Source organism: Emericellopsis cladophorae (genome assembly GCF_022114955.1).
Source record: "Emericellopsis cladophorae strain MUM 19.33 chromosome Unknown NODE_1_length_1489480_cov_119_871856, whole genome shotgun sequence".
Taxonomy (NCBI): Eukaryota; Fungi; Ascomycota; class Sordariomycetes; order Hypocreales; family Bionectriaceae; genus Emericellopsis; species Emericellopsis cladophorae.
This window is the reverse complement of record NW_026250926.1, coordinates 371855-399759: the sequence shown is the minus strand read 5'-3', so window position 1 is coordinate 399759 and position 27905 is coordinate 371855. Positions and strand designations below refer to the sequence as shown.

General features: G+C 56.8%; 14 protein-coding genes across 14 annotated transcripts; 8 read left to right on the top strand and 6 right to left on the bottom strand.

The window, feature by feature from the left end:
- Positions 1-383: 383 nt before the first annotated feature.
- On the top strand, positions 384-1658 carry J7T54_006012 (uncharacterized protein; the record flags this gene model as incomplete). The annotated part of the gene is made up of 1 exon (XM_051502814.1): positions 384-1658. One exon carries the CDS (start codon positions 384-386, stop codon positions 1656-1658), a length of 1275 nt encoding a protein of 424 aa, XP_051366534.1.
- Positions 1659-1736: 78 nt separating this feature from the next.
- J7T54_006011 (uncharacterized protein) lies at positions 1737-2822 on the bottom strand (the record flags this gene model as incomplete). Its single annotated transcript, XM_051502803.1, has 1 exon — positions 1737-2822. The coding sequence occupies one exon, from the start codon at positions 2820-2822 to the stop codon at positions 1737-1739; it is 1086 nt and encodes a 361-aa protein (XP_051366533.1).
- Positions 2823-4068: 1246 nt separating this feature from the next.
- J7T54_006010 (Mitochondrial thiamine pyrophosphate carrier-like protein) lies at positions 4069-5066 on the top strand (the record flags this gene model as incomplete). Its single annotated transcript, XM_051502792.1, has 2 exons — positions 4069-4154; positions 4211-5066. The coding sequence occupies 2 exons, from the start codon at positions 4069-4071 to the stop codon at positions 5064-5066; spliced, it is 942 nt and encodes a 313-aa protein (XP_051366532.1).
- Positions 5067-5115: 49 nt separating this feature from the next.
- J7T54_006009 (Uridine nucleosidase-like protein) lies at positions 5116-6362 on the bottom strand (the record flags this gene model as incomplete). The annotated part of the gene is made up of 3 exons (XM_051502781.1): positions 5116-5458; positions 5510-6252; positions 6312-6362. 3 exons carry the CDS (start codon positions 6360-6362, stop codon positions 5116-5118), a joined length of 1137 nt encoding a protein of 378 aa, XP_051366531.1.
- Positions 6363-6794: 432 nt separating this feature from the next.
- On the bottom strand, positions 6795-8462 carry J7T54_006008 (uncharacterized protein; the record flags this gene model as incomplete). Its single annotated transcript, XM_051502770.1, has 2 exons — positions 6795-8274; positions 8326-8462. The coding sequence occupies 2 exons, from the start codon at positions 8460-8462 to the stop codon at positions 6795-6797; spliced, it is 1617 nt and encodes a 538-aa protein (XP_051366530.1).
- Positions 8463-8998: 536 nt separating this feature from the next.
- Positions 8999-12355, top strand: J7T54_006007 (putative dna polymerase iv protein; the record flags this gene model as incomplete). The annotated part of the gene is made up of 2 exons (XM_051502759.1): positions 8999-9530; positions 10023-12355. The coding sequence occupies 2 exons, from the start codon at positions 8999-9001 to the stop codon at positions 12353-12355; spliced, it is 2865 nt and encodes a 954-aa protein (XP_051366529.1).
- An 86-nt stretch (positions 12356-12441) lies between these two features.
- Positions 12442-13038, bottom strand: J7T54_006006 (uncharacterized protein; the record flags this gene model as incomplete). Its single annotated transcript, XM_051502748.1, has 2 exons — positions 12442-12667; positions 12770-13038. The coding sequence occupies 2 exons, from the start codon at positions 13036-13038 to the stop codon at positions 12442-12444; spliced, it is 495 nt and encodes a 164-aa protein (XP_051366528.1).
- A 662-nt stretch (positions 13039-13700) lies between these two features.
- J7T54_006005 (to secretory component protein shr3) lies at positions 13701-14435 on the top strand (the record flags this gene model as incomplete). Its single annotated transcript, XM_051502737.1, has 2 exons — positions 13701-13791; positions 13852-14435. The coding sequence occupies 2 exons, from the start codon at positions 13701-13703 to the stop codon at positions 14433-14435; spliced, it is 675 nt and encodes a 224-aa protein (XP_051366527.1).
- Positions 14436-14901: 466 nt separating this feature from the next.
- Positions 14902-16377, top strand: J7T54_006004 (protein arg-6; the record flags this gene model as incomplete). The annotated part of the gene is made up of 5 exons (XM_051502725.1): positions 14902-15695; positions 15748-15838; positions 15945-16162; positions 16213-16247; positions 16319-16377. 5 exons carry the CDS (start codon positions 14902-14904, stop codon positions 16375-16377), a joined length of 1197 nt encoding a protein of 398 aa, XP_051366526.1.
- Positions 16378-17451: 1074 nt separating this feature from the next.
- On the top strand, positions 17452-18493 carry J7T54_006003 (Amino-acid transporter arg-13; the record flags this gene model as incomplete). Its single annotated transcript, XM_051502714.1, has 2 exons — positions 17452-17553; positions 17609-18493. The coding sequence occupies 2 exons, from the start codon at positions 17452-17454 to the stop codon at positions 18491-18493; spliced, it is 987 nt and encodes a 328-aa protein (XP_051366525.1).
- Positions 18494-18645: 152 nt separating this feature from the next.
- Positions 18646-19326, bottom strand: J7T54_006002 (translocator protein; the record flags this gene model as incomplete). The annotated part of the gene is made up of 3 exons (XM_051502703.1): positions 18646-19003; positions 19061-19154; positions 19215-19326. 3 exons carry the CDS (start codon positions 19324-19326, stop codon positions 18646-18648), a joined length of 564 nt encoding a protein of 187 aa, XP_051366524.1.
- Positions 19327-19843: 517 nt separating this feature from the next.
- On the bottom strand, positions 19844-21481 carry J7T54_006001 (uncharacterized protein; the record flags this gene model as incomplete). The annotated part of the gene is made up of 4 exons (XM_051502692.1): positions 19844-20001; positions 20055-20724; positions 20778-21295; positions 21349-21481. 4 exons carry the CDS (start codon positions 21479-21481, stop codon positions 19844-19846), a joined length of 1479 nt encoding a protein of 492 aa, XP_051366523.1.
- An 868-nt stretch (positions 21482-22349) lies between these two features.
- J7T54_006000 (Cell division control protein-like protein) lies at positions 22350-24186 on the top strand (the record flags this gene model as incomplete). Its single annotated transcript, XM_051502681.1, has 2 exons — positions 22350-22395; positions 22454-24186. 2 exons carry the CDS (start codon positions 22350-22352, stop codon positions 24184-24186), a joined length of 1779 nt encoding a protein of 592 aa, XP_051366522.1.
- A 745-nt stretch (positions 24187-24931) lies between these two features.
- Positions 24932-27879, top strand: J7T54_005999 (pH-response regulator protein-like protein; the record flags this gene model as incomplete). Its single annotated transcript, XM_051502670.1, has 3 exons — positions 24932-25148; positions 25230-25978; positions 26035-27879. The coding sequence occupies 3 exons, from the start codon at positions 24932-24934 to the stop codon at positions 27877-27879; spliced, it is 2811 nt and encodes a 936-aa protein (XP_051366521.1).
- Between the last annotated feature and the right edge of the window lie 26 nt (positions 27880-27905).

The following is a 27905-nucleotide window of genomic DNA, read 5'->3' as shown; positions in this document are numbered from 1 at the left end:
GAACGACTAAGCCTTGCGGCCAGGCCCTCTCTCAAGAGTCTCAATACCTCACCCGGAGACTTTTTATACGCACGCACTCCCGCGCGACTCGGACTCACACCCATCATTCACCGCCGTCCCAGCCACGAAGTCCTCTCAAAATCGGCGCGCCTATCCTCGCCTAACTCGAGGCACTATGTCTTTTAAGACTGCCCCCAACGCACCGCAAAAACGTCGGGCTTGCGACGAGTGCCGTACGCACAAGACCCCCCCGCTCACAACATCCTCTCGGAGACTTATTGACACGTGCAGGGACTCGCAAACTGGCATGTTCCAAAGAGCCCGCTGGTTGCGCCCGATGCTGCCGCGAGGGTATCAAATGTCATTACTCTCCACAGAAGCCCATGGGCCGGCCTCGCAAGCGGCGCCTGTTCGAGGACGCCAGCCTGGACGACGCAGCACCCCTACCCGTAGAAAACGTGCCCATATCAACCGCATTTCCCGAGATCGATACCTCTACCCAACCGGACTTCTTCGCTCAAGATCATGCTTTTGACTTTCTGGACCCTGCGCACACCAGTCTGGATTATCTAAACCTCCTACCGTACGACCTGAGTGACACGACAGCCTTGGATCCGCAGCTCCTTCTACCCCATAATGGCTGCGACCAAGCGCAACAACCCCTGAATCTAGGTGATGTCGACCTACTGGACAGCATCAACTTTGATGACGAACAAGAGCCCGATCCTCTTAGTGCAGCCGCGCCCTCAACGCACGGCGAGCGGGTGCTGCGCTTCTGGCAGAGTCAGTTGCAGCCGCAGAGCCAGATACACAACGAAACATCCGACAGATCGTCTTCTCCATCAAGCGGACCATCCAACTCTGCCTCAACGCCTCCATCGCAGCACTACACCACGTCGGTCGAAACCTCGCCCTCGCCGGGGTTCAAGCCCGTACGCTCCATCGAGTGCGGCTGCCTATCCGTGCTGTACCGCACCCTCGAGTCGCTGTCGCGCCTGCCATCGGACATACCCAGCGCCGTCCGCATCGCGCGACGAGCCACCGAGGTGGCCCATCAGACCATCCGATGCCCCGTCTGCGGCGACTTCCAGTCTCACGATCCGCTGGAGGCGCCGCCGATCCAGTGCTACCAGAACATGATGCTCGTCGTCACCCTCATACCCTCCGCCTGCAACGCCTACGCCATGATCCTGGACATGATCGACAAGGAGACGGACGGCGCGCGGCGAGACGGGCGGCAGATGTGGTTCAGTTTCCAGGAGCTGGGCGGCCTCATGGGCAGCGTGGGCGAGCATGACGGGTGCGCGAGCATGCGGCCCCTGAACAACCGGCCGATGGAGCCGGGCATGTGGAGGACGACGATGCGGGCCATCCTGCGGCTGGACGTGTACGGGCACCACCCGACGCCGGGCGAGGCGGACGATTTCGGGTTCCAGTCGCAAGGTCTCAAGGACGTGGTGACGGCGATGGAGGACCGGAGTCGAAAACGGCATGCCCTCATGGACAAGCTGTTGGCCGACGGCAAGACGCCGCACGACACCGTGTTTTTTCGACATGATGCGAAAACCGCACAGAAACTGGTGCCCGAGGAGGAGCGCAGCTGCATGAGGGTGCTGGACTCGGCGCGCCTGGCACTGGAGCATTTGGTCATTGCGTGACGCACGGATGGCGGGATACCAAACCATGTTACAGACTTTGAATCTTCTGGTATGGACATAATATGCTATTATGCGGGATCACGCGTCCTCCATCATGGACAGTACCTCTAGCTCTCTTCGCACAAGCGACTCAAACTCGTCCCGCTCAATGCCCGCCGCACAGCCCAGCTGGTAGAGACTCCGTATGCTCCTCGAAATGTGCTGCTTGACGCCAAACTCGCCCGTGTCCCGCCGCCCGGCCTCCTCCTCCAGCTTGGCCACCAGCCGCTCACTGGTTGAGCTGCTGGCACTCGACTCTGGCCTGGGCTGCAGGATGCCCTCATTCCGGGCCGCCGGCATGTGGTGCTGCTGCTGCTGCAGCGACGGTGGCTGCCGACCGAGCCCCAGGGGCGGCGACACGTGGGGGACCTCTTCGTCCGGGTCGTGGTTGTCCATGGCGGGCTGGATATTCTCGTACTGCGCAAAATACTCCCTCTCCGCCGTCGCCGCGTCCTTGGTGCTAGTTGGCGCGGGGGATTTGGTGGCGGGTGTCCGTCCGCGACCAGGGGTAGCATCGTATTGCGCCCAGTAGTCGTCATCGTCGTCGTCGTCTTCCCCCGCAGCCTCTGCTAATGTGATGTCCGGCTTGGGACTGCTGTTTTGTGCTTTGCCTCCCGATTGGAAGCTCTCCTCTGCTTCGTCCATGGTTGGCGATCCACCGAATTCGCGAAACGTGTCCGGCTCCAGAGGTAGAACCTCGCCTATGCGCCAGCCGTCAGGTCCATCAGGGTCATTGACGCACCAGACGATCCGTACGACCAACCCTTGCTCTTGCAGCTTCACCAGCCCCTGGAGTGTTTCGCCGTCGATGCGCTTATATGCCACTTCGGTGTCGTGCTCCCAGTCCACCTCGACCTCGCCGCTCAGAGGATGAGGCTCTAGTACGCTTGCCGTCGACTTCAACTTTTCAATCGCACTGGTGTTGTAGCACAGTAGACGGAGCCAAGGCTCAGAAGATGTTGCGGAGAGGAATTGGACGCGCTGTCGCAGGATGGGGGACAGGCTGGGTAGGAGGGGTGTCGGCGGGGTTGGCGAGGCCGTGGCTGCGATGAGGGCTGGCAAGAGGGGACTTAGAAGTTCTCGCAGGTTCGGTCTCGTGGTTGGTTTTGTGCTCGGAACAGCCATGGTGGTTCTGTGGTCGGTCAAGTGGTTGTGGAGGAGGATTCGATCAGGGGTTGGTCGAGGACATGGACAGAGTTGTAGCTCCAGTCGATCACATGCAGCTTCTGTGAAGGTGGGGGAGTGATCAGATGGATGAGATCGCTGGACTTTGGTGCAATTACGCTCTTTGGGGACGCAGATGTTTGGTGTTTCGAGTGATGTACAGGCTGGTAAATTTTTGAAGATCAGAAAGTGTGGCGCGACGAGGTAAGAACAAGACTTGATATGGGGAGAGGAAGAGTGAGCATGTCGCGGAAAATGTGCTGCGATGTTAGCTTAGGCGGGTCCGACGATGCGTCTGGCAGTGCTTGTGACGCTGTCGGTGGAGTCCGATCCGGAGGAAAGGAAGTGTCCTGATCGGGACAGTTGGATATGCCCGTGCTACCTGAACTCACGAACATGCACACAATGAGGAAACAGATTTATAAATAACCATTAAGTCAACGTACTACACTTCTGCCGCAGAGGTCACGAATATAAAGTGATGGCACCTCATACTCATACTGACATTGGGGTGGGCGCCAGAACATATCCGACGACTGGACCTTCCTACGGTTCATCCTACCCGGGCCGCAGCACTGACCTGCAGCAGCCCTGGCAGATGCGTGCATCGTTACCTTCGGGTTTGTTGCGGGTCAAGTTATAATTACCTAGCAACATTGGTAGACTGGATGCCGATGAGTCAAAACTCGCAAGGGATCCGGCCTCACATAATCATTATACATAGTACAAGCGCTACCTCGCCCACAGCACATCAAGAGCAACTACACAATCCAAGTCCAGAGCTGGTCGGCTGCTAGATGTGGATGCCGAGACAAGCCGACGCTAAGCTCGAGCTGCTGCCGCTGCGACCTCAATCGGCGCCTTGTCGCGTGTGCAGCAGTTCACGGAGCTATCAGCTTGTCAGATCGACATTGTTCTCCAAATGCTGCGAGATGGGGCATCTTGATGGCCAAGTTTACTCACCACAGCACACACGTGGACTCAGTTCCATTGCCGTTGTCCTCGACGAGCCCTGGAAGCGAGGTACTTCGGACGGCACCCTGAAAAACCGCTGGTTCAGGTACCTTACTTATTGCGCCCGCCCTGGACTGGAAATTTCAACATTCCATCGACACCAACACCACCACCATCGCCACCACCATCGCCTCATGTCCTGAACAGCACGCCTCGCACTACGCCAGTTGTTCTCAGCTGCGCAAAGTCCTGCATGTCCCCCAAAACCGACCGCCTCAAAGATGAGGGCTCGCGCACGCAGGTCGTCGCGGCCGGCGCCATAGCCGGCCTGACAGCACGGTCCGTCCATATCCTCGCGCCCCTTTCTCGTCGTCCCAGCGCTGACCAGCACCCAGATTCGTCATCGCGCCCCTCGACGTCCTCAAGATCCGTCTCCAGCTGCAGACGCACTCGCTGTCCGACCCCCTCTCCCAGGCCCCCCGGGGCACGCTCCCCACTCTACGTCACATCATCAAGAATGAGGGCGTCCGCGCCCTCTGGAAGGGCAACGTCCCCGCCGAGCTCCTCTACGTCTGCTACGCCGGCATACAGTTTGGCACGTACCGTTCTGTCACACTACTCCTGAAGAATATCGGCGGCATGCCCGACACCGTGGAGAGCTTTGTCGCGGGCGCAAGTGCTGGTGCTCTCGCCACGGGCTGCACGTACCCCCTCGACCTGCTCCGAACACGGTTCGCCGCACAGGGCCGGAGAAAAGTGTATGGCAGTCTGGCCGGCGCCGTGCGGGACATTTATCGCCACGAAGGACCCGGTGGATTCTTCCGTGGGGTCGCCCCCGGGCTGGCCCAGATTGTTCCGTACATGGGCATCTTCTTCGTGACGTGCGAGGCCCTGCGCCTCCAGCTCGCGGGTCTCAACATGCCCTTTGGCTCAGCCGACGCGACAGCCGGCATGATCGGTGGCATCATCGCTAAGACGGCCGTGTTCCCGCTCGACCTGATCCGCAAGAGGATACAGCTCCAGGGGCCCACGCGGAAACGATACATCTACGGCGACATACCAGAGTACAAATCGGCCACCCGCGCTCTGGGCATGGTAGTCCGAGCAGAGGGCGTGCGAGGGCTTTTTAGAGGGCTGCCCGTTGCCCTGGTGAAGAATGCGCCCACCAGCGCGGTCATGGTGTGGACGTACGAGCGTGTCTTGAGTGTAATGATAGCGTCCAACGAGAAGGTGGAAAAAGTGATACCCTGATAGAGAAAGAGAGAAAATCAAAAGTCTAAATGAAGGCTGTATGCCCTGTCTATTTTTGCTGAGTGGAATTGAGGGCGTCTGCGCGCTCGATGCACTCCTCTATCACGTCCCAGAATTTTTGTGTATCACAGCCCCTGGGTATTCTGACACCGGCCGAGCCAGGCGGCAGCACTTTGGCCACGGTTCGTCCCGTCTGCGTCTTGCCACTGGCAGCGTCCTCCAGCGTGCCCTCTGTCACCACCGTGACCCCGAAGCGTTCCTCGTGCCTTGGGTGGGCGCTCTTCTTCTCATCCCAATCGTAAAAGGGGATCCCATCGGGCGTTCCAGACAGGGCCAATGCTACAGCCAGAGGATCGTGTAATGGCGGGCCAGCAGTGATGCCAAATGTGGTCCTGTTCCGAATGAATTAGCGCAGCACAGCAGGCAGAGAGGGATTCACGAACGCATATGTCTGTGCGAAAAAGTACAGCAGCTCCACGAGCATCTGCCGGAGAACCGTCTTGCCCTTGCCATCATCCCTCTTGGTGCCGTCTCGCCCACACAGCAGAAGCTGCCTCACATCGTCCGTGGCGAGCACCTGATGGCTGAGGTCCAACGGCACGACGCTAATCTTGCCCTTGAGCGCCTCATTCGAAAAAATCTCAGACGCCGCCTCGGGATCGATGAGTACATTGAACTCGGCCCACGGGGTGTAGTTTCCTATCCTCGGCTTGCCGTCGACCTCGCCCATGGGCGCGTCCGTGAACCCATTGCCAATGGAACCCCCCATGAGACTGACGCCCTTGACATGAGACGCCAGCTCTGGATGCGCGCGGAAGAGCTGCCCAACATTTGTCAGAGAGCCCGTCGCCACGATCCACGCCGTGTTTGGCGGTTGGGCCTTGAGAGCCTTGACCATGGCTTCGACAGCCGGCACATCACTGGGGGCTCTGGCCGGCTTGGGTAGGAGTTCAGTCCCGTCGAGACCCGATTCACCGTGGATCTCCGTCGCAGGGTGATGCGCTGGTCGTTCCAGGGGCTTGGCCGCGCCCACGTGGAGGGGGATCTCATCATGTTTCCCTATCGCTGTGAGAAGTGCGCCTGCATTGAGGGTGGTCTTGGACAGAGGCGCATTGCCAAACACAGTGGACACGCCCAAGAGATTGACGCGCGGGTGGTGAGCGGCGAGGAGAAGCGCAAAAGCATCCTGCATGGTCAGCCATGGGTTCAATGTACACAAGTACACGGACGTGTTTCTCAACGTACATCATGGCCTGGATCGCAGTCCAGCCACACGGGCACCTTGTCGTCGGCCATCTTGATCGTATAGCACGCAATATGTAAAGAGGAAGTGATAAGTAGGTGTTGCAGGCACTGTGATAGGACTGGGTATGTGAATTCCAAGGTGCAGTGCCAGGCTGCCAGCGGTTTGTCGTGGTGTACAGACGGCGTAGCGTAGTACCGCCCGCATTTCCTTTTCCCCCTACGTTGTGGGGGACTGTTCTGCGGCCTGCCCCTCACGATAACCCTCCACTTCGACAAACAGCGGCTCGCCGGTGTCTTGGCTCACCAGTAGGGATTATCTCCAGAATGTTCGACTCGCCGTCCCTGGTACGCTAATTTCCTCGCAAACGGGCTTGGCCATACGTAACACGTTTGTCTGCCGGGCGCAGTTGGCCGGCTCGGAGGCGGAGACCTCCGCTGTGTGGGCGGGAGCAAAGGTACCAGGTACTAACTACTACCTTAGCCTCATTGAGACTTCTTCCTCGACTCCATCACACGCAGGACGTCTGCGGCATTGTTCGCGTCGCCTTTCCTCTTCTTCGGCCCTCGCTTTCTCTTTACGCCGCCTTTATCCTGGCCTTCACCGTCCTCGTCGTCGGCGCCCCACTTGGAGATTTTGACCTTGGTCTCGTCAAAGTCCTCTTCGTCTTCGAACCGACTGGTGCCAAAGCCCATGTCCAAGTCATCGTCATCCCTGGCAGCACTCTCGAGCAGCTTGCGGTGCCGCTCCTCGCGGGCTTTGCGAGCGTGCGCTTCCTCGTCGTCTTCGTCGGAGTCCTCCGTCTCCTGCCCCTGCCGGCGTCTGTTCTGTTCGAGAGCTGCAGCACGTTTGAAAGCGGCTTGAATCTCAGGATCAGACATGGATGGTGCCTTGATCTGCTGTTCTGACACTAGCCCAGTCTTTGAGTTTTCAAAGTAGTTTCTCTTTGGTCGGGGAGGGGGCGGCATGGCCAGCTGATCCTGTGCTGATGCCCTGGTCTCCTCCGTCGTTTTGGCGTCGTCGTTCTTTAGGGAAGTTTCTGGCTGCTCATCAGAGTCAGAATCCGAACCGTCTAGCCCAGCCAACGGATCGTAGTCGTCCCCGACGTCATCGAAAATGTCCACGTCCAAGCCCTCTTCTGGTTCAGGCGCCTTCTTGTACTGCTCGGGAACCTCCATTCCCAGTGGCTTCGCACTCTTGTCTGGCATGGGGAGCTCGCTCGCTTCGGCTTCGGCTTCCGGCTGACTAGGCTGCACCTTGCGCACCTTTCTCTTCTCGTGCCCGTCTTCGTCGACGACAATCAGAACTTCCCGACCTTTACTGTCGATTTCGATCCTAGATCCGGCCTTTTGCACGGCCCCGATTCGGCGAAAGCGGTCGCCCAAAGCCGGTTCCGCCGCTGCCTTTGCTGCTGCTCGCGAGGCTTTCAATTCCGCCAGTATTTGGTCGCGACTCCGCTTCTTCGCTGCATTGAGCGACACTGTTGACAGCTGCCCCTTCTTTTTCTTCTCCTGCTTTTCCTTGGCTGCGGCTGTAACTTCTTGCTTCTCCAGTTCTTCAAAGGCCTCGTCCACGTCTTCTGCAACGTCTTCCTGCCCCTGCTTCTCGGGCTCTTTCTCCCCGTACACGTCCTCGCCTCTCCGTATTCGCTCTAGTAGCTTGAAATCAAGGCCTTTGACGAGATGTGTGCTCCCCAGGTCGCCTCCCGCGATCTCAAATCGTAGCTTTTCGTAGGTGTCCTGGTCAATCTCCTCCTTCTTCAAGGACTCCTCGAGCGCTTTCAGCCTGGTCGCGCGATCATCATCCGCATCTCCTGCTTCGCGTTCCCGCGCGCGATCAGTGTAGCCGTCGGCGAGGCGAGCGCCTTTCGGTGCGGATGTCCGGAAATGCTTCTGGGGTTTGGTGGCGCGGTTGCGGTCGGAAAGCTGTCGGGCGAAATCTGCTTGCGATCCTCCGAGTGAACGACTGCGAGCTGTTAGATGGAATCCGCGTAGAGGGAGGAAAGGGGGGACGAACGGAGTCATGGGAATGCTGCTGCGCTGTCGCGAACCGAGTGCTGACCCTCCGGGTGTCGCGGAGGGTGGAGAGGATGCATCTTTGGATTTTGACGCATTGTTCGCAAGAATCAACTTGCGGAACTGATCGTTGTTCATGCTTGACTCAGTTGACGGTCAGGTGTCTTTGGGTACCTGCTGTGCTTGTGCTGAAGATCAGTAAACTTTCTTATCAATCGTCATGTGTGGCTGGTGCGAAACCCAGCAGCTCAACAAGCCACTCTCCAACAGTGCACCAACACCTAGCCTTAATGACGTCGAGGCGGTCTAGAGGTTAGACATTCTGATTCATCATTACAAACATAAAGCTACGGTCAAATAAGTTTCATGGTATCCCGGTGATCGAACAGTCTGTTCTAGAACCACGCTACAAAGGTGTGGCTGAGCGGTGCAGAAGGTCACGGGACAACGTGTTGTAAGCGCGCCACACCGTGATACTCTTTACGCGGGTTGCTCTCTTGATGTCGACCCTGCATCATCACGAAAATGCACGCCCGTTTCACCTTCTTGGACATGTTTACTTTGCTACCGTTTCCTATTGAGCCTTCGGGATGAAGTGATGAATCTCTGTCAGCACGAATCCGATAAAGGCGCCGACGACGATAGGCTCGATTACGTGAATCACCACCACCACTATGGGCAGCGTCTTGGACAAGAACTCGGCGCAAGTCCGCAAGCGCATCGAGAGGCATACTTTCGAGGGCGAGGATGGCGAGGAGTATGAACAGTCCGAATTCCATGGGTTTGGAGGCTACTTTCGCCGCAAGAAGATCAAATTGCAGAATCTCGACGCGGAGTTGCGCACTGCGTCTGGAAAGCCCCAGATCTTCAAGGGTATTGTGGCGCACGTCACTGGATATACGCAACCGCCTTTACACGTTCTACATCGCGAGATTGTGCAGCACGGCGGCGGGTTCCTGCAGTATCTCGATTCGAAAACCATGGCTACTCACATCATCGCTTCTACATTGCCGCCGAAAAAGTCAGTGGACTTTAGTCGCTATCGCATTGTCAAGCCAGGATGGATCATGGACTCAATCGTGGCCGGAAAGCTGCTTCCGTGGAACGAATACCGTGTGCTGGATGAGGGCCCTCGTCAGAAGGTGCTGAAGTTTGACGGAAGCAAAGGCATCACACAACAAAGTCCGCAGACGAAGCATGGCTATCGTGACCAAATCGACGACAGCTTTTATACTAGCCAATTCAAATCCAGCAAAAACGGAACTCAGGCTTGGAGCCAACTGGTGGAGAGGACGAGCACACCAAGCTCTTCCAAAGTTTCACCCTTCCCTCAAGGCAACAGCGGCGACGGTAGCTTGGACACCCCGTCCAAAGCATCCAGGCCTGACTCTCCAATGCCTGGGACTGAGCAGCCGTCTATGCCTCCTCCACGAGCACCAGCTATATCACCTCGAAAACAAGAAAGCCATAGAGGCCCCGAACCCCCCAAAGACGCCACGTCGGAGGAACACAATGCTTGGCTTCTTGCTGACCCACGAATGCGGAAATCATCCACGGCTAATCCTGAGTTTCTGAAACAATACTACTCTGAAAGTCGCCTTCACCATCTCTCTACATGGAAAGCAGAGTTAAAGTCAGAGATGCAGCGCATGGCGACCGAAAAAGGCATGACTGGCAGACCGTCCAAGCGTAGACCAGGCTCAAGGCGGTATATCATGCATGTCGATTTCGACAGTTTCTTCTGTGCCATATCGCTAAAGAAGCATCCCGAACACATCGACAAGCCAGCTGCTGTCGCGCATGGAAACGGCAATGGCTCCGAAATCGCTAGCTGCAATTATCCTGCGAGAGCCTTTGGTGTCAAGAATGGCATGTGGATGAAGAAGGCCCTGGAACTATGCAGCGATCTCAAGATACTGCCATATGACTTTCCAGCCTATGAGGACGCAAGCCGGCTGTTCTACGAATCGATTCTGCAAGTTGGTGGGACCGTGCAAAGTGTCAGCATCGACGAGGCACTAGTCGATGTTTCGTCTATTGTGCTCGATGCCGCTGGCTCGCAGGGCGTGGGGGTCGACGAAGGCAGCATATGGCGCGAACAAGAGAAGGTCGATGCTATGGCTCGAGTTCTGCGAGACCGCATAAAGCAGAAGACGGGCTGCCACGTTTCCATCGGAATCGGTGGCAACATTCTTCAGGCCAAGGTGGCGCTCAGGAAAGCTAAGCCTGCTGGACAATATCACTTGAAGCCCGAGGAGGTACTTGAATTTATTGGTCAGCTACAAGTCGAGAACTTGCCTGGTGTCGCCTATAGCATCGGCAACAAGCTCGAGGAATTGGGTGTGAAGCTGGTCAAAGACTTGCGGGAGCTCTCACGAGAGCGCCTTTCTTCGGTCCTAGGACCAAAAACAGGACAGAAGCTATTCGAGTATGCTCGCGGAATTGACAAGGCTGAAGTTGGGGAACAATCCCCACGCAAGTCTGTCTCGGCTGAGGTCAACTGGGGAATCCGCTTCATCAGCCAGGAAGAGGCTGAGGAATTCGTGCGCAATCTTTGCAAGGAGCTCGAACGTAGGCTGCTCAATGAGCAGGTTCGGGGCAAGCAACTCACCATGAAGATCATGAGGCGCTCTCTGGATGCGCCGCTGGATCCTGCCAAACATCTAGGTCATGGCAAGTGCGATGTGTTCAACAAGAGCATCGCGTTTGGCGTCGGTACGAACAGTCACGAGGCTATCGGCCTAGAGGCTGTGAATATACTCCGCTCCTTCAAGTTCAGCCCGGGAGACCTCCGAGGACTAGGCGTGCAGATGACCAAACTCGAGCCCATCAGGACCAAGTCATCGGGGCCTGAAGGTAGCCAGCGGAAATTGTTGTTCAACGCAGCAAGCGGACCAACAGCAAGGCGCAAGTCGGTGGAAGCTGAAGCGATTGATGTGGATGACACACCCGTCAAGAAGAAGGATGTGCCGACGCCCAGTATTGAACACGATCCAATTGCAGATGATCCAATGACTCCTAAAAAGCAAAAGGTCCATCCTGCTGCTGCTCTGGCTCGTGTCGCGGCCAGTGATCCCAAGGCGAAGACGCCGTTGAACGTTGCCGGCACGCAGTTCCTGATACCCAGCAATGTCGACCCAGCAATACTCGCAGAGCTGCCAAATGACATTCGGAGCAAGCTCATGGCCCAGGCAGCGCCCGCGATTCATCAAGCCTCAAAGCCGCGCTCGGAGAGCCCGCTGGCCGATGTGTTGTTGCCTTCGCAGGTCGACGCTGAAGTGTTCGCTGCGCTACCGGAGGACATGAAAGCGGAAGTCCTTGCCACGTACGCAAAGCCTCAGGTTATACATCGATCACCACAAAAGGAGAAAGTTGTACAACTCAAGAGACAGACAACACCTACCAAAAGAGGTGGCATCCGCGGCGCCTTCAGTAAAGCAACGCGGCAAAGGGACGCACAGGCTGGTCTATACCAGACCAATTTTCGTAGCCTCCGCACAGGAAGTGAGCCTGTCGTGGAGCAGCCTGTCGAAGACATTGATCCTGCTTTCTTGGCGGAGCTTCCCGAGGATGTTCGCAAAGAGGTCATTGCTGACCATCGTCGACGCCGGCTGGCCGCAAGATCTGGTCTCGATGCTCCGAGCCGCCGGCAGCCTCTGATCTCTGAACCATCGGCAGGTCAGAAACGGATAACCTTCCCAGCGCCACCGCCCAAAATTGCATTCGCGCAGTCGGGTATGTCCAGCACGCAAGAGATCAAGGACATGGTCGATGCGTGGCACACCGAGACGCGTGCTGTCGGTCCTCACCGAGGGGATGTGGAGGTGCTGTCCAGATACCTACAGCGGGTCATACTCGAGGAGCGAGATATGGAGAAAGTAAGCAAGGTGTTCAAGTGGCTCGTTCTCATTGTTGAACAGGACGGAATCGAAGGCAAGGGGCTCGAGTCGTGGAGGAGAGCCGTCGAGGACGTTAAGGATGGTATCCAGGCGGCCACCAGGGAGAGAGGGCTGGGCATGTTGGATATATGAATCATGAATCACGACCGTCAGCAAGATGGCTGGAAGCCTGACCCATTAACACATTATGACAATGACTGAAAAAAAGGGCAGCGCTGCTAGATGACGTGAAGCAAGAGTACGCTCGCAAGGCCCAGACTAGCTACAGTCCTCAATCCTTCCGCGGCATTCTCGCCCGTCTCACCCGTCTCACCCGTCTCGTACACGCTCAGTTTGAGGTTGCCGCCGCACGCAAACTCCTCGTCGCCTTCGCAGGCCATGTCGCATTCCTCATCGTCGACCTTCTCGGCAATACCAGCCAACGTGCTTGCACACCAACATTCCCTAGACAGTCAGTGTCGTTCTTCTTCAAGATGTGGCCCTGACTACAATGAAATGGCTTCAAAGATTGCAGTGGCCAAGTCAGGAGAATCACAGAGCACATACCTTGCCCATTGTAGCCCAGCAAAGCGGTATTCTGTGCCGCCATCTCCGCAGATTTCGAGACACAACTCGACGGTCATCTCATCCTCCCTCACTTCTGTGATTCCACCGTCTAGCGCACGGACCCCAGACGAGTCTTCCTGATCGGTGGTTTCGTTGTAGCATCCCCGGTAGACGTAGGTATTTGAGTCGTCGTAAATGGATAGACCCTTGGCGTGGGCGCATGTCGCGACGCTGAGCAAAGCTGCGACGGTGGTAGTAAAAGGACGCATGGTGAATGGATTGCAAGTAATGATCGAATGAAGAAAACAAGTTTGAGCAGACGCTGAGGAAGGGAAAGACGATTAAAGAGGACAAAGGCTTCTAGGACAAGTGAAGCTTTTCATGATGATAATTTCCCAAGAATCTTATGTGCATGAGTTGCCGGCTGGGCAGCTCTCTCTTGGGGCTAGCTCTTACTACAGGCAAGAAGGGACTGGACATACATGGCCAGGGAGGATGGGTAGGTTGATGTCACGGCGTGGAACTACACAGAGCGGAATGGTTGATTCATCCACATGAGAGAGACGCGAACACTCACGATATTTGTAGCATCCGGTGATGTACCATTCATTGCTGGTGTAACTTGAGCACTTAGCGATGGTGGATCTGTCAACTGTTATCTACAGCAGCGCCTAGCGTCGCTTATCAGGTAAGGTACCTAGACCAGCGGACAGCGGCAGGCTCTAGCTCCACAGAATGCACCCTCTTGGTTTAATCGGCTGGCCCGCATCTGCGCGCGGCGACATTCTGTCTTCTTCACGAACCTACTTCATCCTCCTCCAGATTGACTTTGCGCTTCTCTCCGACACCACCGACTTTCGCGCGAACACACTCATACGACCAAACCCACGAGCGACGCCTTCGCGACCGCTGCACCCACATCTCCGCCGCCATGTCAAGCAACTACATTGACTGGACGAAAACGACAAAGTCCAAGAACTACCATGGCGCAGGGTCCTTTGCTACATTCATGATCATTGGTCGTACGTCGCGTGCCGCACGTCTCTGCAGAGAACGGAAGAAATGCTGACAAGATCCTCTAGCGACATGCTTCTTTCTGGGCATCCTCTTCGCCTCGTTCCCCTACGACTTCCCCCTCCTCTGGTCCAAGGAGCCCGTGGCCGAGGGCTTCTTTGACCAACTCGAGAACCACCTGCGCTTCATGCACCAATCGCCCCCGCTGATCGCGCGCATGCTCAACATCATCCTCGCGACCGTCTTCATCGGCTTCATCATCAAGATGTACCGCCCCTCCGAGGCCAACTTCCTCTTCGACGGCGCCTCGGGCATCCTCTACCTGATCGGCGTCGCCGTGTACTCCTCCAACACCATCAAGGGCCTGCGCGCCGTCAGCGAGGGCGTCTGGGACACGGAGGAATACCAGGCCACGCGCGAGGGCCGCTACCAGGGCGAGGTCATCCTCGGCAAGGAGGACAGCCTCCGCGTCCTGGCGGCAAGCAACACCATCCTGGCCCTAATCCTGATCGGTGTCCTGGTGCTCCAGGCTGGTCAGTGGTACGCGGAGAAGAAGGATCGGGAGGAGGAGCAAGAGCAGCAGCAGCCCCAAGCGGGCGTAGAGGACAAGAAGGGCGAGGCGAGCAAGACTGCCAACAAGAAGAAGCAGTGAGTTTGTTATGGGAGCGAGGCTGTCCTGGACACGGCACGTTCATAGAGGGGAAAATGTACATCTAGTCGGGAGACAGTTATTTACCATCTTGTGGGCGTGTTTGACGCCGCAATGGATGCAATTGTGCCTTGGGGTCCGTATTTTGCTTGTTGGCTGCTCAAGCCCTCTGCACGTAGCTCCAGGCCCAGCACGCGAAGCCCAGCGCAACGTGCCTATGAAGCCACTTCCGCTAGTATGCTGAGCTATGTCGTCTAGGAGGACTCATTACGATTTGTTTCACTCGGTGATCAATGCGATACAGCATCAGTCTGCAACGGCTCATAATCAGCGCTAACCAACCAACCCTTTCACGTGACCGGCGTTCAGCAGCGGCATCGCGCTCCGACGTCGGATTTTGGCCCATCGTCACCAAGCCTTGCAAGCCTTGCACATTCCCTCACTACCTTCGTGGCACGCACCCGGGATCATGTTCTCTGCCACCTCTGGGGCTGTGCGCGCAGGCGCCCGTCGCTTTGCCCGCTACCCAGCGTCCATTGGCATCGCTGTTCCGAGTTCAAACCATGGCCTCTTCATCTCCACCTCGACGACCAAGGCCGCCTCGCTCCGCCCTGCCACCCCTGGTAGCCAGCGTGTTGGCCAGCAGCAGCGTCACAGCTACGCCACGACGACCAACCCGAACCCCCCGCTCGGCAAGAAGAATGCCTCCAACGATGTGCCGTCTCGCATTGGCTTGATTGGCGCCCGAGGGTACACCGGCCAAGCCCTGATCGACCTGCTCAACGACCACCCCTTCATGGACCTCCGCTATGTGTCTTCGCGAGAGCTTGCTGGCCAGAAGCTCGACTCCTACACCAAGCGCGACATCACATACGCAAACCTCGCCGTGGAAGAGGTGGCCCAGCTGGACAAGGATGGCAAGGTTGACTGCTGGGTGATGGCTCTGCCCAATGGCGTATGCAAACCATACATTGAAGCCCTCAACCAGGTTCGGGAAGAAACCGGCAAGAAGACCCTCATTGTTGATCTCTCTGCCGACTACCGATTCGACGACACATGGACATACGGTCTCCCTGAGCTTACCAAGCGCTCCGCGATTGCCCAATCCAAGAACATTTCCAACCCGGGATGTTTCGCGACTGGTGCCCAGCTGGCTCTCGCGCCCCTCAGCGGTCATTGCCTCGATGCCCACGTCTTCGGAGTGAGTGGCTATTCGGGTGCTGGAACCAAGCCATCTCCCAAGAATGACCTCAACAACCTAAGGTAGCTTGCCGCTCTTGAACCCGATTTCTCATTCATCTGCTCACATTCCTAGGGGCGGCATCATCCCATACAGTCTTACGGGCCATATCCATGAGAAGGAGATTAGCCATCATCTGAACATCAAGACTGCGTTTCTGCCTCATGTGAGTTTCCTTCTTTTCTATTGCTTGGAGGCCCAGTCACTCCCTTCTGCCGCCTTCTTTTACTTGAGAGGTGCATTAACAACTTTTGATGCTGATATTTTCCCAGGTGGCCGAATGGTTCCGTGGCATTCAACTGACTGTCTCGATTGACTTGAACCAACAAATGACATCACGCGACATCCGCCAGATCTACCAGGACCGTTATGCTGGGGAGAAACTTGTCAAGGTCTCGGGAGAGGCTCCTCTGGTGAGGAAAATCTCTGGCCAGCATGGCTGTGAGCTCGGTGCCTTTTCCGTCGACAGCACCGGCAAGCGCGTGGTTGTGTAAGTCTTCCACGACCCCCAGAGATACGAGCCATACTAACTATACCAAGTTGCGCTACGATAGACAACCTCAACAAGGGAGCCAGTACCCAGTGTTTGCGTAGGGCCCTCTCTTCCACTGATTGAGCTTTCTGGATTGCTGACAGTTTCTTTCAGAAAACATGAACCTTGCGCTGGGATACGATGAATTCCAGGGCATTCCCACGGCACAATGATATCGGGTTGATTGAATTGTATGTTGATACGGGTGGTAGTGAAGATACCTGGAATATACTTTCGAACCATGTTTGCTTAGGTCGATGTTACATGTGAGATGCGTGACTTGGCTTCACTGTGCGCTTGTAGAGCAGAGCCAGCGTGAACATTTCCGCTCAATGATGAGACAGACGTGTGTATTCACTGGGCTGCAGTCCTTCTGTGATGTTCAATATTACCCTGGCCACATCAGAAAAGCCGGGGGGGGGGGGGTCTGTCCATGTGCCGGCCTGGCAGTCAGACAACCGAGGCTCGCCACTTCACGCAATGACGGTGTTAGAGCATTCGAGGCCGGAACCCTCAATCCCACTTGTGACTAATGAAAACCTGAGATCCAGGATCGGCATGGTGTCGATGCAGAACTAAGGCACGCAAATAATCCCTCGACGCCAACATGGTACGATACCCACCATCACGGCAGTCACAGGCCAGTAGCAGTGTAGATCCTCTGCGGGCTCATCTTATCAATCTGATCTTCTGTCTCGTCATCTCACCAGTCCCGCAATGCCGTGCTTTCAGCAGATAGGCAGAATTTTTAGGGTAACGACTTGGCGCGTCCTCCGTACCTTACCAGGTAGCTTTCTGGTGACGTTTGTTCGTGGTGGGTCGATAAGGCCGCGATAAGCACCTAATGTCTGCTGCAGCGCCGCGCGCCTTTCCAATTAATTCTTCACCGCACAAAACCCATGACAATGTGAAAAGCCTTTCCATCCTACCTGACCCTCCTCTCGTCCATCCTTAATAGATTCTACCCCTCTCGAGCCATTTCAGCTTTTCGTACAATGTGCTGAGATCCTCAAGGGACATCCTGCAGACTCCCAACACCGGTTTCGCGTAACGATGCACTGCCAGTTGCCCCGCGGCATCGACCACCGGCTCTAGGATCTGCAGGCAGAACAGACACAGACACAGACACAGACACAGACACAGACGAACAGACGAACAGCAGCAACAGCCTCTTGCGTGAAGGTTCGACGCTTCATTCTTTTCGTACCTGCATGACGACGTGCAGCGGGCAAGGGGGTGTAACGGTCATGGAGCCTAGCCCCGTCGCCATTCAGACGAAGGATCTCGCAAACAGGTCCGCTAACCGGACCGCCCTGCTCGATGCGGTCGAGGATGTCCTCTTTGGCTCTGTAAGTTCCCCTATTCTCAGTCCAATGCCGGCCAGAGGGCTAACACAAACGCCAGATAGCGGGCGTGGTCGGCAAATACATTGAGTACCCCTTTGACACCGTAAAAGTCCGTCTCCAGTCCCAACCAGACGGCGTACCACTACGATACACCGGCCCTATTGACTGCTTCAAACAATCGCTCGCTTCTTCGGGCATTCGCGGTCTCTATGCCGGAATCTCCGCGCCACTTGTTGGGGCGGCGGCCGAGACATCCTCGCTCTTCTTCTTTGAGAGTCTAGGCCGGGAAGCCCTCTTCAAGCTAGGATGGGCGGACAGGGAGAAAGGCCTGAGCCTGCCTGCGCTGTGGGCTACCGGCGCCTTTTCCGGCGCATGGACGAGCCTCGTGCTCACACCCATTGAGCTGGTCAAATGTCGGATCCAGGCGCCCGGCGTGGGGAGCGGCGGCGTGCCATTGAAGCCCTTTGGCGTGATCCGGGATGTCTACCGCCATGAGGGTATCCGGGGCTTCTGGCACGGGCAGCTCGGGACGCTGATCCGCGAGGGCGGTGGCTCAGCCGCCTGGTTCGGCGCGAAGGAGACTACCACCGCTGCCTTCTATCGGATGGCCGCCAAGAATACATCATCCGAGGCGGAAAGGCGAGATATTCTACTGAAGCCGCTCCCACTCTGGCAGCAAGCAGTGGCGGGCGCGTCCGCGGGCGTCTCGTACAACTTCCTCTTCTTTCCCGCCGATACCATCAAGTCGCGGATGCAGACTTCGCCTGTGGGCGGCACGCAGAGCAGAAAGACTTTTGTGCAAGAGGGCGCGGCGATATGGCGCCAGTATGGACTCCGCGGATTGTATCGCGGTTGTGGAATCACGTGTGCGCGCTCTGCGCCGAGCTCGGCGTTTATTTTCATGGTTTATGATGGGCTGAAAAGGCGTTTTCCACTGCAATGAGCCTTTTATCAGGATAGATAGACCCAACGATCCAAGGTTGGATATACACAGATACATACCAAATAGATAACTAAACTACCAAAGGGCAGACGAATACTCCCGGAATGAAACAAGCCGCGTCTTCTTCAAACAGCGCTCGTTGACGCCTCTGCCTACTCCCTCTTGACCTCCTTGTCCCGCAGATCCCAGTTGTTAAGGACACCAGCGCCGACGCACAGGTACGTCGCAAAGCTCATCCATCCCAGGTAAGGCAGCTGCAACCATGCGCTCGTCTCATCGACTCCGCTCCACAGATAGGTGAGGTAACCATTCACGCCGAGCAGGGCCAGGATGTCAGCGGTGGCGTACGCTGGGCGCTTGAGGCCGAAGAAGAGAGGTGTCCAGACCAGGTTGAGGAGGAGCTGGACGGAGTAGAGGGTGAGCGAGTGCCGGGTCGTGGCGACAGTAGAAGGCGAGGCGAGGGCGGAGAGGCCAGTCTTCGCGGCGCGGTGAGCGGCATAGCCCATTGTGCTGGCCAAGGGGTTAGTTTGTGTGTCTCAAGCAAAAGGTAGGATTCATGAGACGCACGCGTAGAGAGCAGTCCAGACAGGACCAAAGACCCATGGCGGGGGACGCAGAGGGGGCTGCTTCATGTTGAAGTACGTCTTCTTGGTCTCGGATGCTTCAAATTCGTCAGTCACTGTACTGTGGTTGGGTCTTGGTCGATCTATGGTGTACGTACGGCTGGTGCCATAGCCTACCGCTGTTCCGAGCGCGATGGGCAGGAGAATAGAGGCGGCTGGGTTGAGGAACACTGCCTCGGGGATAGTGATGGATGGCATGTATGTTGTCATTGTGGTGATGTTTGAGCAATCGACACGCTTGGCTTGTTTCGCGGGAAGGTGTTGCTGTTTGTTGAAGATGGGTTATTATGGTGAGGTCTGAACTGAAGTGGTTCGACTACGGACTTCAGTGACGTAACCTCGGAACTCATGGATGTCCGAGGGTCATGCTCAATACGTACCTTGCGATATTTCGACGCGCAAAAAGAAATATTCGGCATTACGTGATCTTGACTTTCCCATTGCTCTCCAGTTACAGCATCCCGCGAATTCCTGAAGCGACATTCATTCACGCATGGAGTCCATGTCATGGACTGTCTCCATGTGATCGTTGCGCTGAGGGGCCGGTGCTCTACAACGGCATCATCTCACCCAATCGAACAACAGCAAACGCCTCCATCGCGATCAAATCGGGTAATTGACTGACTCGAGGCGCTATGTATGCTTCTTTGTTCCTTGTTCACCGTAAGCATACGTACTCACCTATGCTTATTTCGCATATCCTGATGGATCATCCCTCCACTTCAAGTTACATCCTCGCCTTGGGCCTCCACTTGGCGTACGGGTGCTCATCCCCAGCAACAACCAAGTGGTCGACATCAGACGTGTTCACAAGGCCAGGGTGTACTTCACTCAGGTCCTTGATGCCAAGGAGTTTCATCACGCTCTCCATTTCCTCCTTGAGTACTGTGCCGTGTCAGCCAAGGGCACTCGACCCGTCCATCAAACCACGGACTCACATTCGACGAGATGCTCCGCTCCCTCGGTGCCATAATGCATCGAGTATAGGAAAGATCTTCCGAGGCCGACAGCCTTGGCTCCCAGGCACAGCGCCTTGATGATGTCGCCTCCCCTTCTATACCCGCCGTCAACGTACACCTCCACCTTGTCGAACACCTCTGGGCAGTTCCTGTGCATCTCCAGGAGGAGCAGGATGCTGGGCGGCGCAAAGTCCAAATTTCGACCTCCATGGTTGCTCAACATGATGCCTTCGACGCCGTGCTCCACAGCCAGTCTGGCATCGGCAGCGGTTGTGATGCCCTTGAGGACAATGGGAAGATCGGTGACACTCCTGATCCAAGCAATGTCCTTCCACGTCATGCCTTGATCAATGTAGCTCCCCATCATCTGCGTCAGCCCACCACGCTTCTTCTGGTCCACCGGGGCTCTTTCGCCGGTGATAGGGTTGACGATGACCTCGTCGACCTTGAGACGCTCGTCAGACTCGCGCTTCCCACGTCCGGCAGCGTCAACCGTGAGAAAGACAGCGCGGATGCCCAGCTCCTGGGCGTGGCGGAGCGCCGCAGCAGATTTTGACTTGTCCTTGTTCAGGTACAGCTGGAAGAAGAAGGGATAGCCCGGGGCTTCGGCGACAACATCTCGGAGCGGATGACTCGACGCAGACGAGACCTACGCCTGTCGTGAGCAATCTCCTCACCCATCTCGTTGACACTCTGACTCACGATTTCGAGGATGCCAGTTGATTCCGCCGCGCGTGCCAACCCTTTCTCGCCATCCGGGTGAATCAGCTTGGCCAGACCGGTGGGACATATGAACAGCGGCATCTTCATGGGAATCCCCATGACACTCGTCGACGTGTCTACCTGCGCCACATTTTTCATCACCCGCGGTCGAAACCAGATCCGTTTGATCATCTGCTCATTTGCGTCTCGTGTGCAGCAGTCTGTCGCGGCCGTCGAGTAGAACGCGTATGCCTTCGTCGAACCCGTCCTGGCAACAGACTCCGCAAAGTCATAGAGACTGATGATGTTGTGAAGGGGGATTTTCTTTTCCGTCTCTCCTGGTGCCTGCGCTTTTGGTGACTCTGGCTTGTCTTGTGCTCGAGTCCATGCCTCAGTGATTGTTGATCTGTCTAGGTTTCCCTTGAAAAAGTCCGGACTCAGGTGCTCGCGTACAATAGATCGAGTGTGAATCTCGGAGTATGCTTCTGTCGCATCACGACCGGCATACTTGACAATGACTTTCAACTTGTCAGCGTCACCTCGACGAGGAAACAAATCAGACCATCCATACCTGATGCGCCGCCTGGATGCTGAGGTGCAAACTTGGTCACATCCCAGACTTCATCGTCGATGACTATCCAGCAGTCATGGGGGGTGCCATGTTGGAGCACGGTCTGGGCCGGTATTAATTGCGTCGCTTCCATGGCAAGGTGAGTATTCTCATCCAAGCGAATTCATCAAGAGCAAGGGCTTGTCAGAGACCAAATTGGCGGTCGCCCGACATGTTTTGAAGGATTCATGTTAGCAAACCCCGGACTTGAACAACTCCAAACGTCTTTCGGGCCATGGCCGATTGTGGGGAGGCATTCTGTCGCCTCTGTTCCAGTCCAACATTAGCTTCTATGCCGGACTTTGTCAAATACGTACCATCGCAGTTTGGGTCCGATTACAGGTCCACTCAAGAGGCCGAGTAGCCGACCTTGGAAACGTACGTACGTAGTGAGTTGACTCTGTGTGGGCGACCCACGTCGGACTCACTCGGCCACGGGTGGCTGGCGGCTGGCACCGAGTGCCGCGCTACGGAGGACACATCACGTGAGTCCATACTTCGAACGGATTCGAACAGAGCGTCATTTCGCGCGTGTCCATACTTTACCAAGGAATTGACTCTAAGCATTCCTCAAAGCCAATTTGTGCCCAGAATTTTGAGCCAAGTCTCACAGTCCCAACCGCTCTGAGCAGCCACAGCCAATCATGGCGAGGTTCATCGCAAAATGTCCCACGCACGGGCCGCGACACACGATACAGCGGCTCCACCTACGCGGTAGCGGAGGTCGCGTCACAACGCGTCTTTGATGGACAGGGATACAAATTGAATTGGTGGCGCGCTTGGCTGAACAGACCTCTTCATATCATCCTGCGGGACTGTGCTGCATCTTCCTTGATCTTCATGTTCACCATTTGCAACCTGTACTTGTGCACGACGTTTGTTCTTGGGCCTTCTTGCTAAGTTTACGCATTGCACTTGCCTCGATCTTCATCGCTCCTTCTCTATTCTTCGCCTCCAGCATCATGAGCCCAACATTGGGAAAGAGATCGCGGGCTGTGCTCGAGGACGGTACGTGACACATGCGGAGCCAATTTACCAGTCGTTCCTTCCGCTGACATTTACGCAGTCAGCCCACAGACACCTCGACGAACAACCAGAACAATCAAGCCAGTTATCTACGACGCGGAGAACATTGATCCCGAGGTGCTTGACGATGAAGTCCTCGACATCCTCGAGGATCTTCCCTCCACCAAGCGTCAGCGCACTGCAAGTAAGAGGGTTCCCGTGACACCAACGACGCCAAGGCACCGCCATGTGCTGTCCGACTCCCCATCTTCCCCGAGACATGTGGTCATGTCCGCTGGCAGACTTTTCAAGCGCATGACGCCCTCATCGCCTTTGACGCCTTCGGCGGTACAGACTGTGTATCACTCAGCCCGTCAAGTGTTCACGCACGGCGCTGAGCCGGGTACCCTGGTCGGGCGGGAAGAGGAGCGGGCAACATTGACAACCTTTTTGGCGAAGTGCGACGGCAAAGACGCGAACGGTTGTCTGTATGTGAGCGGGCCTCCCGGCACAGGCAAGAGTGCCATGATCACCGAGCTTCTGCAGCCTTACTCTACCCGAAAGGATGTCAAGTCCGTCTACATCAACTGCATGAGCTTTAAGTCGTCAAAGGACCTCTACAACAGTTTGCTTGATGCCCTGGGCGAGGGCGAGGACAGAAATGAGGCAGACGCCATGTCAGCTCTGCAGGCGGTCTTGTGCCAAAAGAAGCAAGGGTCAGCATTGACATGTCTCGTCACATTGGATGAGATTGATCACATCCTCACCCTGGGCCTGGAGAGTCTCTATCGCCTGTTTGAGTGGTCCCTCCAGAGCCCCTCGCGTCTTCTCCTCATCGGCATCGCCAACGCTCTCGACCTGACGGATCGTTTCCTGCCTCGTCTCAAGTCGCAAAACCTGAAGCCCGAGGTCCTCCCATTCTTGCCGTACAGCGCCCCACAAGTCAAGAACATCATCACCACACGACTCAAGTCTTTATTGCCAGCGGGCGCCAAGGAAGGGTTCGTTCCCTTCATCCATCCCGCGGCCATTGAGCTTTGCTCGAGGAAGGTGGCGAGCCAGACGGGTGATCTGCGCAAGGCATTCGAGATCTGCCGCCGAGCGCTGGACCTCATCGAGCAGGAAGTTCGCTCCAAGCACGAAGACGAGGCGAGGGAGGAGCTCCTACAGATGACACCATCAAAGAAGCCACTTGGCGAGAATATCAACGGAGCCTCATCCGAGCGCCGAAGCATTGTGCAGATCATGGCCAAGTCTCTGAAGGAGCTCGCGGCGGAGAAAGCGCCAAGGGCGTCCATTGGCCACCTGAACAAAGTCACAGCAGCGGCTTTCAGCAACGGCACAACGCAGCGGCTCAAGGCCCTGAACCTGCAACAGAAAGCAGCCCTCTGCGCTCTCGTGGCTTACGAGCGTCGCGCACGGGAGAAGGTCAAGGCATCCGCCGAGGGCACGCCCTCCAAGTCACGCACCCTCGCGCCTACTGTCAGGATCCTCTTTGATACATACAGCACATGCTGCACGCGCGACGCCGTGCTCCACCCGCTCTCCAGCTCCGAGTTCCGCGAGGTGGTCGGCAGCCTGGAGACATTGGGCCTGGTAAATGCAGTGGATGGCAAGAACGGGAGCTTTGTTACGCCCCAGACACCGAGTCGCAAGGGTCGCAAGCCCACAGCAGCCAGTGGCGATGATAGGAGGGTGGCATGTGCAGCGGGCGATAAGGATATGGAGAGCATGGCGGAGGGGATCGGCGCGGGCATACTCAAGGCCATTTTGAGTGGAGAGGCATTGGACTGAACATTGTTCTACGGACAGTTGGATACAGTGACGAGAAGCCGTGGCGGGTGCACTTGATTTCTGGGTTTCATGGCGAGGCGCACACGGCATAGCATGATAGCATACTGGGTTGGCGTCCAAATTTTCAGCATAGCATCCAAAGACACGAGCTTTGTTTTTTTTGTTTTTTTTGTTTTTTTTTTTTCACGCACACACGAGAATGCCCTAAAAATATGATCTTCAACGTAATGCCTCTTCCGTGCGACGATCACGCCGCGTTTGTAGCATCGTGGCGAAGGAACCACATCTCCTGGACAAGGGTGCTGCGAATAGGGGTTTCGGGGAGGGCGAAGCCCCTCTCGCATTCTCGTATTAGGAGGTATGCAACAGCATTGACTTGTCCAAAAGTTGTCCCCAGCTAGCTTTCGACGTCGTTTGGCTTACAAAACAATCGACACTGTCACTCTTGTCGAGATCGATTTGAACTAACGACGACATTCTAAATCAGGCGCTAATTGACTTACGTGCGCCAGTCACACCCAATCGTTCGGAGTTCGGATCGCGGCGCAGGTGCCCCAAGGACCCTCCGGACCAAGCTTTCCTTGGCAGGACTGGCGAGCTCTTGGCGCTGCATCGACCTCAGCCTTGGACGTCTTGGGCTCGGTTGATTCGTATTGATAGCGGAAAGGGAGGTAGGAGACGAGCGAATCGAGGAGCCATGTCTGTCGGGAGACCAAGGCCAGAGGGGAGAGGCAGCACACGAGCAATGCTGCACGGTCGTGACCGCGCTGAAGAGCCACGAGTCGGACAAAAGTCCCCCACTCCCACCACCGCCAGAACCAGCACCACCACCACTGGCACTGGCACTGGCACCGTTGGCACAACCACCGCCAACTCTAGACCAGGCACCGCTGCCACACCACCATCACCACCAGCATCACCAACAAAGAACGTTAGATCCGGCTCTACGTCGACCAAGATCTGTACGAGACACGCTTGGTTACGACCCCTCACCCCACCGATTGACTCTTGGCCTCCGACTCCTCATCCCGAGTCCTCTCCAGCCTCAACACCAGCCTCACCTCCAGCCTCCGCCACGCCTGTCCCCTCCAAACACCACCACGGGACCCGTCACAACTCGACCGTGAACGCGCTCGCTCCGTCTGGCTCGTCCGCCTCCTCGGTCTCGTCGTTGCGCGTCGCGCCCAAGTCACCGGGGATGACCAGCAACAACACCACGCCTTCCTCACAGCAACCGCCTCAGCAAGACCCCAGCTCGCCCAGCAGCGCCAGCGCGCGACAACCCGCAGATACCGCGCACCCCGCGCGGCGCGCATCCAGCTCCTCCTCCACAACAGCGCCGTCGACAACGACAGCATCATCAGCCAAGAGCGGTTCGTTTCTCTCCCGGTTCAGCCTGCCCCTGCCCAGGTCGGCGCGGATTCGAAACATTGTCGACTTTTACGTCCACACGCGCGAGCCACACAAGATTTATACTGCAGGCGACCATGTACGCGGGTCTGTATGTCTCACCGTCGTCAAGACAGTGAGGATCACACACCTGACAGTGGCCTTGAGCGGCTATGTCCACGTCGTGAAAGACCCGAGAACGCGGTCGCGCGCCGCCCTGGCCAACGCGGTGAGCTTACTGCCCAACGGTGTCTCCGAGCGGCCGGTGTATCATGGCAATGGATTCGCGAGCATATTCCAGGACGAGCAGGTGCTGAGCGGGGACGGCAAGCTCGAGCCGGGGAAGTACGAGTTTGGATTTGACCTGGTGTTTCCTTCCAAAGGGTTGCCGAGCAGCATCGATGTAAGTGGGATCTGGCGTCGCGAGGCACTCGTGGGGCCCATACTGACCGCCGACAGTTCGAGCGCGGGACCATTTCGTACGTGGTTTCGTCGACGTTGACGCGACCCATTGCAATCGCACCGACGACCACCTGCGAAACAAAGATCATGCTCAACAACAAGGTGGACATTGGGCATTGCGCCCCTCCCCAGCCAAGAGTCATCTATATCGAGCCTCAGGCCAAGAAGAAGCGCAGGAAACAGTCGACTGGCTTGGACAAGTCGGTAGCCCCTAGCGCTGATCTGAGCGACATATCCGCGGAGTCTGGCCACGAGTCTGCGGTGCTCGATGGCATGACTGTGCGGGAGCGGTCCATCGACAACGACATGCGCAGCGAGATCAGTGGGGAGAGTGAACGCAGCGTCAGCACCGGGGGCCTCAGCCGGGCTCACCTGGCGCAGGTAGCGTCGGCCAAGCAGCAGGTCGTCGATGATAAGACCATCACGGCCAAGATTGGTTTGACGAGAGGTGGCTATCTGCCGGGCGACACCGTGACTGTGCGTGTGGATATCCAGCACATCAAGTATATCAAGAGCATGAATGGTGTTATTGTCACGCTGTTCCGGCAAGGAAAGATCGACTCGAGCCCGAACCCGGACATGTTCAACAACACATTGAGCAAACAGGAAAGGCGGCGCATGCAGAGGGAAGACGTCCCCAAGTCGAAGACGAGGCTTGGGGGCCTCACACTGTCCTCCGCCAACTCGACCAGCATGTTTCGGAAGGACCTAGATCAAGCCACTGCGCCGATCATCATCAATCCCGCGACCCTGCAGGCCTCGATACCCGTCTCCGTCAAACTGCCAGGGGAGTGCTTCCCGACCATCAAGGGCGTCCCCGGAGACATGATGCGTTTCAGCTATCAGGTCGAAGTGGTGGTCGACCTGGGTGGGAAGCTCTCCAATCAGTTCAAAGGGAGTCAAGAGTCAAGTCACGGCCACGGACACGGTATTGGCCAGGAAGGGTCCATGATGTACGACAATTCGAGTTTCAGCTCCCGGAGGCCAGCTACAGGCATCACCGACACATCGGCCATCAAGCGAGAAAGCGGCGTGATCAATGTGACGCTCGAGACGCAGATTGGGACTGATGACAGCACCCGCGGCCGCGCACGACAACGGGTGTCGCCGTCCTCTAGGACGGTACGGACGACGGCAAGCGAAGACGACGACTATCATCGGAATGCTGAGTTCAGCCACGTTGATGATAGCCACTGGGCGACAACGCCCCATGCCAACTCAGACGGATACTTTCCCATACAAAGGGGGCAGCAGGGTGTGCCTTCCTATTCAACGCCAGCAACACCGTCGGGACCATCGCAGCCATATCCATACGCGGTGCACGGCGAGTCGAGCAGCAGTGTGCCAGCGTACGAGGCACCGCCACCTCAGCTGCCGGACCAGCGTGGACTCTCAGAAAAGGAGCGCGTTCGCGAGGCAGAAACTAGGCTCCTCCCGAGCGCCCCGCCAGCTGGCCCCTCAGCTGTGGGTCCCTCAGCTCCTCCGGCGGACGACGATGAGGACGACATATACGATGCCGACGACACACCTCGGATGCCCCATGCAGGACCGTCGTCGCCATTGTCCGAGATTGGACCTTCGGCGCCGACAGAGGACGATCTCACAGCCCTTCCCGTCCACCCACCCACAGAGGACAAGCAAGAGCTGGAGCGAAGACGTCTCCTGAACGAGGCTAGCGCGCCACCCGAGATGCCAGACGAGCTCACTCGCACCTCGAGTCGGGACACGGCGACCGTCGCGGGGCCAAGTGCGCCCGTCCTGAACGAAGAAGATGAGCACGATGCGCAGCCTGGGCTGCCGAGCCAGGGCCATCAAGAACAATTACCAGCGTATGAACGCTGAGTCACGACATGTGTGGTTGTGCACCA